Source organism: Aricia agestis, chromosome 9, assembly GCF_905147365.1.
Source record: "Aricia agestis chromosome 9, ilAriAges1.1, whole genome shotgun sequence".
NCBI lineage: Eukaryota > Metazoa > Arthropoda > Insecta > Lepidoptera > Lycaenidae > Aricia > Aricia agestis.
This window is the reverse complement of record NC_056414.1, coordinates 10655795-10672820: the sequence shown is the minus strand read 5'-3', so window position 1 is coordinate 10672820 and position 17026 is coordinate 10655795. Positions and strand designations below refer to the sequence as shown.

The following is a 17026-nucleotide window of genomic DNA, read 5'->3' as shown; positions in this document are numbered from 1 at the left end:
TTTGACTCTGTGCATAGGTAAAGTATTATAACCATAGCCCATGGAATTAATATGTACTGCTGTACGTAGTACATATTAATTCCATGCCTTATCCTATGATTAGTTCAATGACTCTGTGGTTTGACTTGACAGCAACTTGTCAGTGTCATATTATTCGTCTGTCTCTGTTTATATACTAGTATTCTGTGGTCTCTGTCAACTGCGAAAACCCAACTTGTAAAACCGTTTATTTGAACTTTGTAATTGCTTTGTAAAGTAAGTTTTTGTAGAAAATAATAATACGAGTATTAATAATTATTTAAATGTAATTACTATGTACCGCTTGTCGTGTTTATTCACCAATGATTATAGTGTTAGTGCCGAGATACGTGTTTTGTTCAAAATTGATATAGTTGTGAATTTGTGACAAACCGTAGTAAACGCTGTATGAGCTTCCTTGTAACGGCTCTCATTTAACTTTTATATCGAATGATTCCATAAAACATTTACCTTGTGGAAAAGTAATAACCATGGGGAAAGACGGCGAGGAAATATTAATCGGTCGAATTGACGATTGTAAGTACTTACTTGCCATGTTTGTTTTAGTTGATCTGTTTTATTCAAATAAAGAAATATAAAAACTAACTTTGTTATTAGGCGACTCAGATGTTCGCAAGACGGCTCAGGAAATGGATATAATTAGGCATAGAACAATAGCATATGAATATTTATGTCGCTTGGAAGAAGCAAAGACATGGATGGAGGCATGTCTTAATGAGGAATTGCCACCTGTGATCGAATTTGAGGAGAGCTTACGAAATGGTGTTTATTTGGCGAAATTAGGACACTTTATTGCACCAGACTTATTACCACTCAATAAAATATATGATATTGATCAAAAACGTTTTAAGGTATAATTTTATGTTACATACGAGCATTTGCCCGCGGCTTCGCTCGCGTTAAGAAGTGTTATTATATACAAACTTTCATCCCCTATTTGAACCCCTTGGGGTTGGAATTTATTGAAATCCTTTCTTAGCAGATGCCTACGTTATAACATCTACCTGCATGCCAAATTTCAGCCCGGTCCGTCCAGTGGTTTGGGGTGTGCGTTGATAGATCACTATGTCAATCAGTCAGTCCGTCACTAGATTATTCATAGTTTTTATTATATTTTTCTCATCAATATATATAAAGTTTACCTTGAGTTATAAAAAAAACAAAATGGTATAAATTAAAAAAATATATATATGTTGAAATGTTTTCTATTTACAGTTCATGGGCTTGCAATTTAAACATACCGATAATATTAACATGTTTCTACAAGTTTTAAAGAGGACTGAGTTACCTTGTGTAAGTATTTTAATGCACTCCCAAGCGATCGATCAAGGGATGAACCACCTTTTTTCTAATTTCTAATTCTAATTGGGTTTAACATAATCTGGCTTAAATATCCTATTGTCTCTTTCATTTTTGTATCTGTGAAAGGACAATTGTGTGGGGACAATTAGCGGTCTTGGTTAAATTGGCATTTAATAATATTATTCAAACCTTATGGGGTAACAGAGAACTATACGTGGGAGAGCCATGTTTCGGCACGAATGGGCCGGCTCGACCGGAGAAATACCACGTTCTCACAGAAAACCGGCGTGAAACAGCGCTTGCGCTGTGTTTCGCCGAGTGAGTGAGTTTACCGGAGGCCCAATCCCCTACCCTATTCCCTTTCCTACCCACCCCTATTCCCTTCCCATCCCTACCCTCTCCTATTACCCTATTTCCTCTAAAAGGTCGGCAACGCACCTGCAGCTCTTCTGATGCTGCGAGTGTCCATGGGCGACGGAAGTTGCTTACCATCAGGTGACCCGTTTGCTCGTTTGTCCCCTTATTTCATTAAAAAAAAAAAAAAAAAAAAAAAAGAATGATTTAAATACTATCCTTACAATGATATTGTGCATTTTTACAGACTTTCCAACCTGAAACTACTGACATTTATGATAATAAAAATATGCCAAGAGTAATTTACTGTTTACATGCCTTGAGCTCCCATTTATTTAAACTTGGAAAAGCACCATTAATTCGAGATGTCTTTGGCAAAGCTGTTTTTACAGGTATGATCTTGTATATAATAATCAAATTACTCTATGATATTTAATAGGTAAAAATAAGTCAATTATAAAATGTGTCCTTTAAATGTATTAAGTTTTTGGTTTAATTTTACAGATGAAGAATTGGATTCAATAACAAAGGATTTGCAAAAGTGCAAGCATCCCCTTCCAGCATTTCAAAAGATTGGTGGACTCTTGTCCAATAATAGTGACAATGATAAAAATGCTGTACAAACTGCTCTAATTGAGCTGAACAATATGCTGGACACAGAAAAATCCATCACACCTGCCCTTTTGAATCCCAAATTGAAAATAAAATACCTTCAAAATTACTTAATGGATGAATATAAAGCTGCACTGAAAAAAGCTAAATGTCAAAAGGAAGAAGTGGCCCATAACCATTCTATGAATGACAGCTACGTACCTGATGAATATGATGATATACTTACACTTGCAGAAGTCCAGGGGCACATTACTGCCACTAATTACAAATACTTTTGGAAATCACTCTGTACAGCTTCTAAAAATAATGACACAAGCAAATTGCAAAAAATATTCAATGAAGACTGCATAAAGATAAAAAATTACAATCCTAATAATTTAGATTTCTACTGTGATGTTATTCAAGACATCCTGAAAAATTGCAAAGACATTGACATTGATAATATAGGAAATTGGCAAAAGATTTTTCAGAATATCATCAATGATGGGAATTTGAAAGCGGCTGACCATAATGATCACAAGAAAGCTATAGCACTGGTGAATGAGGCATTGGATGTAGGGACTCCGGATGATCTCTTCAACGCATTGACTAGTCCTCAGTTGGGACTGAATTTTAGGATCGACGAATTTGCTGCACCGCTTCTATTTGAAGAAATGAGATTGGAGAAGTGTGAGCTAGACAAAAATCTAAATGAGAGTGAGATAGCTTCAACTGCTTTATCTCTTATGAATATAGCAGCAGTATCGGAAGCAGTCGAACGTGGCGACGAGATGGCGGTATGGAAGGCATTAAATGCTAAGAAAATTCAGTTGACAGGACTCCGAGCTCACTGCCGCCGCCGCTACTTCTCAGCTCTGGTGTCTGCAATGCAAGTAAAAGTGAGAGAAGGGTGTGAATGCACCTTACTAACACTTGAAGATATTAGAGACACTGTGGACATGGTTAATATGAAAGATGATGATAATGATGAACGTAAGTATGATATTAAATTGAGTTTTGTTTTTTACTACATAACATAACATTCGTTCTATTTATAAGATGTCGTCTTTGGAATCTCTAAGAGAAAAATTTAAAGAAATAATAATTCTGACCGTCACATCTCAATACATTTTGCAAAATCTCTTATATGTTAGAAAGAACATAAATATTTTCAAAAAGAAAAGTGATAATCATAATGTAAATACTAGAAATAAGAACAAGTTAGCAATACCAATGTTCAGACTAGCCAAAATAAGCAAATCCTTTAAAGGCCAATGTATACGCCTATACAATAAAATCCCAGAAAATGTTCAAAATCTACCTTTAGACAAATTTAAAAAAGCAGTTAAAGAATGTTTGTGTGCTAAAGCGTATTATAAAGTCTATCCTATGTCTCTTCCTGGCTTAAAACTATCTCTTAACTAAATCCAGCCTGTACATCGATTGTAATGAGTGGATTTTAATGCAGTTTTAATGTGATGGACACTTTTTCTTACCTTATAATTATTGTACACTAAAGAAACTAAAGATTTTGAATTTTGTTACAGTTGTAGAAGTTATAGATAATATCAACAAGGCAGTGACTGATGGGGAAGTTAACTCTCTAATAACGTTATTAAAGAATCCTTGTTTAAAATTACCTATGGCACTGCATAAAGAAGAATATCATTTGTATATGAGAACATTGAAGAAAGTTTTGCAGCAAAAGGAGTCACAAAATCTTTGGTACGAAGATATAATCAATGCAATAAAAGATGTCAACATTGAGTCATCAAAGGCAAAGGAACTAACCGACATAATTGTTCAATTAAATTCTTCTATACTCAAAAATGACACAAAAGGATTTTGGGATGCACTATCATCTTCTGCTCTCTCTGAATCTGCTTTCATAGACAGCTCCTGTAAGGATGTATATTTTCAAATGTTCTCAAGAGCACTAAAGAAAAAGGGGCATCATATTTGCCCATGGATTGTATGTCACACTGATGCTGGCAACACTTTGTATATTGATGTAGAGTCCTACTCCTACAGTTGGACTACACCAAAGGACTTTGTTCCGTATGCTCGCTATTTAACCAAAAAGGATATAAATGTTGTCATTGAGAAAACAAATAAACACCACATTAATGCTTATAAACAGAAGTTATTCGAGAAATCTGTCACAGTATTCCAAGCACATTGTAGGGGATACCTGCTAAGAAAATTATTTAGCCGGCATCAGTATTTACAAGCTAATGAGAAGTATGTCGTTAAAATTCAATCGTGGTGGCGTAAAATTCTGGTGAAAAGAAAATATAGCACACTCATCAAAATGAAAGCTATTGAAGCCAAACTAAAACGAGAGAGGAAACAGAATCCCATGGTCTGGTATAAAGTACAGGTATGATTTTGTTTGTAAATACTTGATTCAATTGATGCAATACAGGTTTACTTTGTTTGATTACTAATTCAATATTTCATTTCCAGGAGCATAAGATTATAAAAATTCAAGCGCTCTGGAGAGGAAGACGTGCGCGCAACGCTTTCACGTCCTTAATCCATTCTCCCAATCCACCTCTTAAGATTGTTAAAAAGTTTATTCCCATGCTTGACTTTTCCACCGAAGATTACGATAGAGAAATAGAACTGCAATCCCTTAAATCTGAGGTGGTCCAGTCTATTCGAAAAAATCAGGAGCTGTCCAAACAAATCGATAACATGGATTTGAAAATTGGATTGCTCGTTCAAAATCGGATAGCCTTACAGGACGTCGCCGCTCATGGCTTAAAATTAAATAATTTGGTAAAACATAACTCAATGACGAATTTAGTTTTAAATCGCGATGGAAAAGGGCCTCTGATGACTGTAACCACAGCTGTAAAGGGCTTAAAATCCTTAACCAAAGAGAGCAAACGACTGCTAGATGGATACCAGCATCTGTTTTACGAATTGCAGACCAATCCTACATACCTTTCCAAACTATTATTTTGCATCCCACAGAACAAGACTAATTCGTTCCTTCAAAACGTAGTGCTGAGTCTCTACAATTTTGGAGCTTACGCCCGAGACGAGTATTTACTGTTAAAATTGTTCAGGTTTACCTTAGAAGAGGAAATAAGTTGTAAAGTTTCAAAGCCTTTCGATATCATTTCATCTACTCCTCTCGTTTTGAAAATGGCTGTGAGTCTAACAAGACAGTTGTCAGGATTAAACAGTCTTCAGACTATTATCGGGCCATTGGTTGAAAAGATTTTAAAGGACAAAGAATTAAATATAGAGACTGGACCTGTCGAAATTTATAAGGCCTGGAGGAATGAAACTGAAATGAAAACTGGCCAAATATCGTAAGTATTCACTCCGATGTATCATTTTTTACGCTATTTGCGTATACGTACGCAACGTATGTACGCAAAATACGGGCGTATGGTTTGGGTAGAAGGGAACTACGGTAGCTGCGTTTCTCTTGCTCTTTTGGATATAAATCCTTATCCACTAGAACTAACTCTATAGTGCAAATAAGTTATTTTTTATACCATAAAAATTGATTTAAAATTACAGGAATTTACCATATTCAGTAACAGTGGAGGAAGCTTTACAATATCCTGAGGTAAAATCAAGATTGGAGAAGGCATTGTCTCAATTAAAGTCAGTGGTGATCATGTTCCTGGATAAAATTACGAATTCAATTGAACTGATACCATTTTGTATAACATACATGGCGCGAGTGTTACACCGTTGTCTCACATCGAAGTTTCCTTATACACCAGAAAAAGATGTCTTGAAGGTAATTTATTTCTTCGGTCTTCATAGCTATAGCCCAGTTTTTTCCAAAGTGGGCGATAAGGCCCCTTGTGGGCGCTGCAGGCCTAAAGGAAGCGCAAAAAAAAATAATCTCAAAGTGGGCAGTAGACAAAATAAGTTTGGGAACCCCTGCTATAGCCATATTATGCCATATGTACAAAAAAAAATAATATCTTCGGCCCACAATTTTGAAATCGCTTAGCGAAACTTGGACATGTTTACAACTACCGATTACATGTCACACTGATCATTGGGCCCCCGCTACCATATGTGCAATGTGTGCAATGCACACGGGCGCCATCCTCTAGGGGCGCCAGATTGCCATCTTTAAGGGCGCCAAGTGCCAAGTCCCAAAAAATTTGCCTAAAGGGGCGCCAAAATCCTTTTTTTGCACACAGGCGCCAGTAGCCCTTAGGGGGGCCTTGCTGATCAACAAACCGTCTCATAGCTAAATTCTAATAGCGGGTCACCATTGGCTTTTAGAAATTAAGATCTTAAAGTGAAATGAATATTTTATTCTAACAACTTATTGTTTACAGGTTATTGGTAACCTGGTATACTATCAGTTCCTTAACGCGGCGATAGTGGCGCCTGACGCTTTTCACATCATCAACATGGCAAACGGAGCCAGCCTCACAACAGATCAACGGAAGAATCTCGCTTCTGTCGCCAAAATTTTACACTTCTCAGCTGCAAAGAAAGGAGTAAGTTGCTTAGTTTTTTTTCTTCTAAAATATGATTTAACGAAATCTAGAATGCTGCGCGTTCAGCGCGTGCGTGCTGACTAACGTGCGATCACCGTTTAAATAAAATTATGTGAAACCTCACACATTCGTTCGCTCCGTACGCGCTGCATTTCGTGTACTTTGCGCCTTTGCGGTACGCATATACGGTTCTGACACACGTGCGATCAGCTAAAGAGGCCAATTTAAATTTTTATTACATTGACTAAGACCATAATATAATATAAGGTTTTCATTTTAAACAAGTGCTGACAATAATCTGTAACAATTGACAATTGTATACAACAGTAGAAATTACTCTAATACTATTGCAGTCAATCTGTACAATGTTGAAAAAAAAAACCAAAAAAAAAAAATCCAAACCATCCTTTCTCTCTCACCTAAAGACATATTATATAATGTTTCAGTTTGGTGAAGAATCGAGTCACCTTCGCTGTCTCAATCCCTTCATCATTGAATGCCATGAGAAGATGAAGGAGCTATTCAGCAAGTGCTGCCGAGGGCCTACGCTTGAGGAATATTTCGCCGTCGACGAGTATACTGAAGCAACGCTGCTGGACCACCCGCATATTTATATCACTGTACAGGTAATGAGATAATATTTGTTAACTTCGAATACATTTTGTAGCTAGTATACCGATTGTGATGGCCATTTTAGGTATGTAGTAGACCAAGCACAGGACAAGGTTACTTTTTTATGCATAAAAAGCGCAAAATAGAACCACGTGGGGAAGGCCCCACGTGGTTCTATTTTGCGCTTTCGAATTAGCTTTTACCCAGTATATTTTCGTTGTTAAGAATGCACCTGACCCTAACTTGAGTACATACTTAAACCTTGATCTCAAAATCTGTAAGTCTACAAAAGTGACTTCAGTTCATGAAGATTAAATGCTCAAGACGAAAACACGATTACTGAAAAAATGCTCGATAGTTTCTTTTTTACAAAAAACCTTGTTTTAGACACATTTTTGCTTGGATCTTCGAAGTTTGCTGTCTTTTCTTTAATATTTTTTTATACCTAAAAAGGCATTGATAAAACCTAAATTTGCTCAAAATACTTTTTTCATAATCATTATAGTTCGTCTTTTATTCAAGTAAAACTAACTTGGCGATGACGCCGCGTCGTCCTTTTTCACCTGGCATATGAAAGACTGGCGTGAGTGTGAAGAGACAAGGACAATGTTTGATTTTTTGGGTCAGTAGCCCTCTTAAATCACGCAGTATTTAAGTATTTACATTTCTTTTTCACAGGAAATTGTGGACACACACGCGTTGCTAATCGAGTACCAAGACATATTAGCGTCTGATCCGAACGACAGGCTAAATATATTGCTGGACGACTTGGGAGAAGTGCCCTCTGTAGCTCAACTGGCGTCGCGAGATGTGACAATGGTAATAAAGTAATAAGTTACTCTTACGAACGACTGGCACAATTAATAATTATAACATTTAGTTTTTTTAATATAAAATAATGGGGCAAACGAGCAAAGGGTCACCTACCGTCGCCCATGGACACACGCTACATCAGAAGAGCAGGTGCGTTGCCGGCCTTTTAAGAGGGAATACACTCTCTTCTTGAAGTGTCGGTCGTATTGGTCCGGACATATTACTGGCGACAGTTCATTCCAGAGTTTTATAGTGCAAGTTTAGGATGTTTCTAAAGAATTTGGATTAAACGTAATTTTTTAGCAGGTAGGAGAGGCGGAGGAAAACGCAAGGTTGGAAGTGTGTCTGGCGCTAGTCAACAAGTTCCAAGCTCCGGCCGACGATATGACGGATCTAAACAAGCTATTCATAAAGACCAAAGAACTTTGTGTGGCGATTATTCCATTTTTGAATGGTGAGTTATAATTTACACATCAGTATATGCAGTTTTTTGTATATCTGTGTCACAGGTTGAATTAAAAAAATATGGCAATTAGTTAGGCAGAGTTGCTATGTTTTTAAAAAGCGAGAGATGCCACGCCACGACACTGCGTTGCGTCACTTTCATTGCAAAGTAATGTAGAAGTTTACGATGCGACGCCGCTATGGAGTGTACATGGAGGAGAACTATCTCTGTATGTAAAAGGTTTCCGCTGAAATGCGTTAAATTAGGGTGGCACTACAGTAGCAACAGGGTAAATTTTAAATCATTTAGCAGCTATTATTTCAGCTATTTTAGGTTATATTTTAATATACCTACTTCAATTTATATTTTGTCACCAACGGCTACATTAATTCCATACCCTTTGCTGCAGCTAGCGCCACTCTTGGAGGATTTTTCAACTATTATTTACTGCATACAGCTGGACACTTTTTCAAATATCCCCCATATAAGATAGTTCTACTCCATCTACCCTCCATAGATGCCGCATGCCGCTGCGATGCGTTGTGGCTCGGCCCTAGTTAGCCGTAAAGCTAGTTTATTTCTTGTCAATTTTGTTCAAGGATATAAAATGTTTTATTTTTATTTTAGGTGAGCATCTATTAGAAGCTCTATGCATAGGCACGACAAAAGAGCAGCAAGACCAATACAGCGAGAAGGTTAAAAGACGGATTTATTCCGGCCAAGCGAAGCCCGACGAAGTCATGACGTTGAGGGAACATATCGCGAAACTACGAAAAAACTTACAATTACTCGAAGAAGAGGGCTATGTAACTAGAGAGGATGGTTACCAGGCTGTTGTCACATCTATAGCACTAGATCTATGCAATAAGGGCAAGTACAGACAGGCGCAAAGAAGAGCCTTATCGACACTGATACGGACCAAACAGAGCTTGCAGGAGAAGACGAAGTATTATGAGGAGAAATGTAAATCGTACAACGAGTATATAAAGTCGTGCCTGGACAATTTGCATACTGGAAAAAAGTAAGTGTCTTGAGTATGATTTCTGAGTCTGACGTTTTTAATACTTTGTTCGTGGGAATCACAGACACTTGGGGATTGATGGGTTAATTTATAGGAGTTAACCGTTCAACAAGTTTTGTTGATTGGTAGATGTTTTGACGTTAGGCAATTCAAATTTAAAATCTGATATTAAAATGTTATAAACTAAAAAAAAAACTCAAAGAAGGACATAGTAGATTTTGTGTTTAGATTATTTGTTTAAACAAAATTACATTTTCAGAAGTGTTCATGCTTGTCTAAGGCGATCGGGGAAGGATGTGCAAAAACTGAAATCAAAACTAACAGTGAAATACTCCGGCTCGAAGCTACTAGAAAGAGGCGTTTTGCTGGAAATAGACGGACTCTCGAATTCACAACTGAAAAACGTACAGTTTGAAATTACACCTACGAATACCAACGGCGTGTTCACAGTGAAGGGGAAGTTTATGGGTGTCGAAATGGAATCTATAGAAGTGGACATACAGGATCTACTGCAGAAACAGTATGAGGGCTGCACCATAATGGACATGTTTGGAAAAGCTAAAATTAATGTTAATTTGCTAATTTTCTTGTTGAACAGCAAGTTTTATGGTAAATGATGTGGAAAATAATGTCATTTGTATTGTTCGTAATGTTGTTTTCAAAATTGAGTACTTACTTAAGTAGTATACAGTACAATCTGCCCATGGTGTCGACAGAAAAGTCGCTTACTATACTTCATCATATTTAAGACCCATGAAATATTAAACTAATGAGATTATATTGATGTCGAATAACTTTAAAAAGCTCTCTGAATAAGCTAATGCTCTCTATATTATGAATTGAATATTTTTTTTGTTGTATGTTACAATAATTATTTTTGTTTTATTAAGCATTTTAAGATGTCACTCTTATACTAATGTCCACTAGACCCAAGGTACACAGGTTTAGAAAGTCAGCATACAATGTAAGCAATATTTGCAAACAAGCAACAAGTTGATATCGCGTTCAAAATTCCGAATAGAAAGCTAGTCTGTTAACAATGATGAATGCCAAGAATACGTATTCTCACATTATTATACATCACCTATATTAAGTACAAAATAAGTATTTTTGACCAAATATTTTAAAATTATTAGCTTAGGATTATACCCATAAGTATGTTATTAATGTATTATTTAAGTTATATTTAACTATGTTTTGAATGTTAATTATTATATTTTGTATGTTCCAATTTCACTAACGTGTAGGTATAATGTGAGAAGTCTTGTTAAAATATCATGACTTCTCATGTGAAAAATGAGAGAGAGAAATCGTACCTGGACGCAATTATCAACAATTTAACTATAATAGACGTTCGTGAAATTGGCATTTTAAATCGCAGCTCAGACGACAGACTATCCGTGATGCACTTTTTAGTCCGTAACCTATCCAGTAACACACACGTCTGCGCTGGGCGTCGTGTGCGTTACTGCATAAAATTGCATAGGTTCTATTTCCACGGACTAAAAAGTGCGTCACGGATAGTCTGTCGTCTAGTCTCGTCTGCGCTGCGCCTTAATGATAACTGCAGGTCAATCCTTTAACAATAAGCTGTTAGTAATAATAATAATTCACAATTAAGGTTTTATATTTATACTGAATTAAATTTTCATGTGATATTATAATATTTAATGAGGCTCTGTAGTTTGTTTTTATGTTATTTTATGACCTATTGCATTATTAAAATTAAGTATCCCCTTGCTATGTAAAACTTTAGCAATCCCAAAGTTTATAAGCGAATAGTAGGTACTGTTTAAAACCAAAGTTTAAACTTAGCGCCAATGAGTTTGGCTGATAAAGGCAGACATAAATGACAATCGAGCTACCAATCGTACACGCGCCGAGCGCATCGTTTGGTACAGTTTGAACTTCATTGGAGGATGATTTTCGAAATGCCTTGTGATTGGTCAATATTTCTACGTACAAGGTAAGTGCTGACACCTACATTTTGTACCTATTTTATATAACTTTTGTTTTCAGCTGTCAAAAATGTGTGGTAGTGATAAGTCTTATCAGTATTTTAAATATTTTATTTTATTATTTAAACTCATATTTCTTCAAGTATTATGATAAAAACTTAATTATTATGACACTAAATACACAAGTGTAAATAATATTACATAAAATGAGAAGAGTGACAAAAAAGGCTTTCATATTTCTCTTTGGCTTAGCTTTTATATATTTTTATTGTGAATATCTAATTTATTTGGTTGTGGTTGCCCAGGTAATGACAATAATTATTATAATAGACATTTATACTAAACTTTTTAAGTTTGGTTAGTGCTTATTATGTTGTATTATATTTTTCAGTGTGCTTGGCCAACATTGCAAAATGCTGATACTCTCAAAGTGTTGATCATAGCTGACCCACATTTGCTGGGTCCATTCAGAGGACATTGGCTGGACAAATGGAGACGAGAGTGGCAAATGAAGCAAGCATTTCAAGCTATTATGACATTACACGAACCAGAAGTTGTTTTTGTACTCGGTAAGTTGTGAACACTGTTCAAAAAAAATTTTTTTTTCAATCTGAGGCAGTATAATATAAAAGAAATAGCTTATGTGTTGTTAATATATTAATTTACAATTATTATTGTAATTATTATAGATTAACATTAACATTGAATGATAGATAGATTAACATTATTATAAAACAGATTAACTTGTTAATAAAACCATAGATTCATTATAGATTTTTTTCATTTTAGGAGATTTGTTTGATGAAGGAGAGTGGACCGATCATGAACAATTCAAGGATTATGTGGATAGATTCTACAATATATTCTACGTACCTGAGCCCACAAAAATGTATGTCACCGTTGGGAATCATGATATTGGTTTTCATAATAGGTAATGTTTTGTATAATATAGTATTTTCAGATTTTAAGAATATTATAAGTTAGAATGAGCCTGAATCAAAAAATATTATATTACTTTTATGCTGTGGTATTTAAAGAGAAGTTTGATAAAAATATAATGGCCATAACAACTTAGCTTGAGTGACGTGACTGAAAAAACTTTTTGCCTAATTCTTCACTTAGTAGTTTTGAACATGTTTAAAAATATTGATTTATTTCAGAATATGGCGTGGTTCTGCTGAAAGATTTGAAAAATACTTGAAGGCTCCTTCAGTTCAGCACATAATATTGAAAGAGAACCATTTTGTTCTCTTAAATTCAATGGCTTTGGAAGGCGATAATTGTAGACTTTGTACAACAGCAAGAAGGGCTATAGAAAAACTTTCAGGTAATTGTTAAAAAACAAAAATAACTACTTATTTGTCAACTAGATGTTGCCAGCATCTTTCTTGGGCCAAAATTAGTTTCTAGAACAGAAACCATACACTTACCGGAATGATACCATTGTACTCTTCTATATATATAAAACTTAAAGGTGACTGACTGACTGACATAGTGATCTATCAACGCACAGCCCAAACCACTGGACGGATCGGGCTGAAATTTGGCATGCAGGTAGATGTTATACCCCAAGGGGTTCAAATAGGGGATGAAAATTTGTATATAATAATACTTCTTAACGCGAGTGAAGCCGCGGGCAAAAGCTCGTATAATATACTTTCCTAGGACTTAAGGTATCCTCATACATAATTTAGTATTGGATGGACAAATAAATACTTCTAATAGTTTTGTTTCAGATTCATTGAGATGTGCAGAAATTCCAAGTGATTGCGAAAATGGTCCAAAATTCAACTACAGCAAACCAATACTCATGCAGGTATGTTTTGGTAACTTCTAGTATTTTTTATAATTTTAATAAACTCATAATAGGAGTATTAGTACAAGTTCGGAGTTCCCTAGAATCTATACTAATATTATAAATGCGAAAATATCTCTGTCTGTCTGTCTCGCTTTCACGCCAAAACTACCGAACCGATTGTAATGAAATTTTGTATACTGATAGTATAAAGCCTGAGAAAGGTAATAGGCTACTTTTTTACTGAAAAAAAGGGTTGTAAGGGGGTGAAAATGCGTAAATTTGTTCAAATTAAGTTAGTTCCAAAAATTCATAATAGATGGCGCCGTGCGTCTCCTACACCGCGGTGACGCTTGCCCAGACTTCTTTCTATAAGAAGTGGTATCATCTTACATTCGAGATTCGATTTTTTTTCGATTGTTATTACTTTTTTACGTTATTAAATAACTCAGTACTTTATCTATGCAGTGACGTAACCTTAAAAGTTAAACCTATCAATGATATAAATAGTAGTGGTAAAGTTGTGTAATTATGGTCCTAAAAAGCTTTAAAATTTGGCATAAAATATAAAGTTTAATTTTTAAAAAATGAAATATTATACAGTACACACTGCACAGCTGTTTTGATTTAAGGGGTACCAGGGTTTTTTTATAAAAGCTTTTGACACCAATTTTGTTGACATCGCGCGCTATAAACTGAAGTCCACGCGGACGAAGTCGCGGGCAACAGCTAGTATATTATATTTTTTTGATTACTATCAAGCTAATTTGGTTCAACAAAGGAAATAACAGTTCGTCTTATCAAAATGACGCTAATCACGAAGGTTTGCTTGATAGTAATAAAAAAAAAATACTTTTATTCTAGGGAACCTGTACCATGTTATGTTTTATTTGAGTATGAAAAATTTTAACATGACGTGAAGTATCAACATCTTTATTTAACCTACTTTAATTTTTTAATATTCCAGCATTTTCCACTATACCGAACATCGGATTCAAAATGCACAGATGAAGATTCGCCGCCTTTGCCAGAAAGAAACAAGCAGTTTAGGAACAAAATCGATGCAATATCTCATGAAGCCACAGAGTATATTGTGGCTAAGTTGAAACCGCGCGCTGTGTTCGGTGGCCATACGCATCACGGATGTCTGTTGCCACATTCTCATGGGGATACCGAGTTTCTAGAATATTCGGTGCCTTCGTTCTCCTGGCGTAATAGACGGAATCCGAAGTACATGCTGGTATGTTGTATTTATTTTTATGAATAAAAGATTTCTTTTTTTTATGAAATAAGGGGGCAAACGACCAAACGGGTCACCTGATGAAAAGCAACTTCCGTCGCCCATGGACACTCGCAGCATCAGAAGAGCTGCAGGTGCGTTGCCGGCCTTGTAAGAGGGAATAGGGTAATAGGGGAGGGTAGGGAAGGCAAAAGGGGAGGGTCGGGAAGGAAATAGGAGAGGGTAGGGAAGGGAAAAGGGTAGGGTATTGGGCCTCCGGTAAACTCACTCACTCGGCGAAACAAGCGCAAGCCCTGTTTCACGCCGGTTTTCTGTGAGCCCGTGGTATTTCTTCGGTCGAGCCGGCCCATTCGTGCCGAAGTATGACTCTCCCACGTCAAAAATTCAATTCAGTCATTATCAAAAGATGAAACCCTACTATGCAAAGCCCAATAAATATTATGAGACTATGGACATCTTATTAGTTGCCCCAATGTCGCCCTTTCATGGCAATAGAATTTTTCATTTTGTTATTAAAATTGGATGTGGTTGTCATTCGTTTGTTTTTTATTGCTTTAATTTTTTGCTTTCTGCCTGCCACTCCGTTGCGCCGACATCGGTATCGCACGGGGACCGTACATTTTTCAGCAACACAAACTATCATATGTCCTTTATTTAAATCGGTTCAGCTGTGTAATCGGGAAGAGGTAGCAGACGGATAGACACATCTTCACATATTTTATAATATTTGTTCGGATTTACCTTTACATAATCATTACTTTTATTTCAGGTTTCTTTAACTCCAACGGATTATGCTGTGAACAAGTGCGGCTTGCCCAAAGAAGCGACTGTAGTCGTGACTGCGGTAGTCATGATAATCACTCTGGTTGTGTTGCTGTTAAGAATGAGTGTGATGGGTAGATAGTTTTCCAAGTAATCTTGCCAAACTTGCTAGGAATCTGACCAAGGTTTTAAATGAATAAAGAAGTTGACTGATCAAGGTAATTCTTTTAATAATGTCTTAATGGTAGAAAACTATGTAGTATTTAGATATGAAAATATCAAAGAATAATCACAATAATTATGAATAGCCTTGTATAGATAGCCAAAGAAGTTTGTATGGTCCAAACTCCAAACTAAAAGGTTAGTCACAAAATTTGATGTTTTTTCAGTTGCATCAAGGTTTTAACCATAGAAGTAATAAAATTAAAAAAAACATATTATATTTCATAATAAATATTATTGACAAGATGAAGCATTCAGTACAATATACATTTAATTACAGAACATTAATTTAGATTAATATTAACAAATACATTTTTGTAATAAAAACATTTATTTCAAAATGGAAGTTTTAGTTTCCATTACAAAAGGAGAATGACTAACTTATCACAAACAATTTTAGGATTAAGCTGGTTCAATAAATTATTTATAAACAATATACAAAAGAGGTAGATATAAGTTTAGAGATTCATTATTTTACTTACAATATTGAATACTGGTAATGGTAATGCAATAGCAGACTTACGGCCACGCTTAGATAGACTTAAGTATAACTGGTCGCTGTTAAGCATTAGTGTCCTAACCCACAATTTTTTTTGTTGTTAAATTTTGAATGCAGTCTTGTTCTAAATCATCTAAAGAACATAACTGCATTCATAACTCAATACGTAATTTTTGTGTGGGTTAGTACACGAATGCTTAACAGCGTCCAACTGAACTTTAATTTAATGAAGATTTTGACATAAACTCCATACATTGTTAGTTAAAGTATTCATTAAATTATAGTTAAGTAATCATTAAATATATCTGAGTGCGGCCGTTAACTATACTTAAATTTGATGAGCCTTTACACCCTAAACTAAGATCAGTCTGTAACTCGAGCCAAGTCACTAAAACCACAGAAAACATACAGTCATATAGTAACAAACATTGATTACCTCTTACATTTACCATAGAAATTCGTGTTACTTAGGCCCATTAGCGCCAGCCTGGGTTAAGCTTGGTCGTTGGTTAAGGATATACAAAATAAGTGACGAATAATTTGGATGTTATGCCTCTATCACTCGGTAGGTATAACAAACACCGATAGAACTTTCAGATACGTAGGTATAGTCCGTGCAATCCACGAAGACATGCCCCACCAATTTTTGGGTGAGCATCTATCCCTTTGACCGTGACGCTTTCTCTTAATTGGTCTATTTATTGAAGTGTGCGGGTGCACTCATAGGTAATTAGTGTGTACCGATAACACTCAAACATTGGCGAAAGCTTGCACACATATACTATAGACGATTAGGAGGAATAGTGGGGCGCGTCTTCGTGGATTGCACGGACTATACCTATTACACACTTTTTAGGCGATAACGAAATTGTTACCCGATGGCCGATTA

General features: G+C 35.7%; 2 protein-coding genes across 4 annotated transcripts; both read left to right on the top strand.

Annotated features, from left to right (window-relative positions):
* The first annotated feature begins 209 nt into the window (after nt 1-209).
* On the top strand, nt 210-11165 carry LOC121730452 (ras GTPase-activating-like protein IQGAP1). 3 transcript variants are annotated; one of them, XM_042119487.1, is made up of 14 exons: nt 210-555; nt 637-890; nt 1255-1332; nt 1943-2087; nt 2200-3279; nt 3834-4666; nt 4753-5609; nt 5824-6049; nt 6606-6770; nt 7217-7396; nt 8061-8201; nt 8502-8649; nt 9268-9661; nt 9921-11165. In XM_042119487.1, exons 1-14 carry the CDS (start codon nt 510-512, stop codon nt 10276-10278), a joined length of 4905 nt encoding a protein of 1634 aa, XP_041975421.1. In that variant the 5' UTR covers nt 210-509; the 3' UTR covers nt 10279-11165. The 3 variants fall into 3 exon arrangements, with proteins under 3 accessions (XP_041975421.1, XP_041975420.1, XP_041975422.1); XM_042119486.1 differs by having other exon boundaries at nt 8499-8649; XM_042119488.1 differs by lacking the exon at nt 637-890 and having other exon boundaries at nt 516-555; nt 8499-8649.
* A 568-nt stretch (nt 11166-11733) lies between these two features.
* Nucleotides 11734-15660, top strand: LOC121730679 (metallophosphoesterase 1-like). The gene is made up of 7 exons (XM_042119821.1): nt 11734-11924; nt 12011-12188; nt 12409-12550; nt 12780-12946; nt 13356-13435; nt 14382-14654; nt 15424-15660. Exons 1-7 carry the CDS (start codon nt 11826-11828, stop codon nt 15556-15558), a joined length of 1074 nt encoding a protein of 357 aa, XP_041975755.1. The 5' UTR covers nt 11734-11825; the 3' UTR covers nt 15559-15660.
* The last annotated feature ends 1366 nt before the right edge of the window (nt 15661-17026 follow it).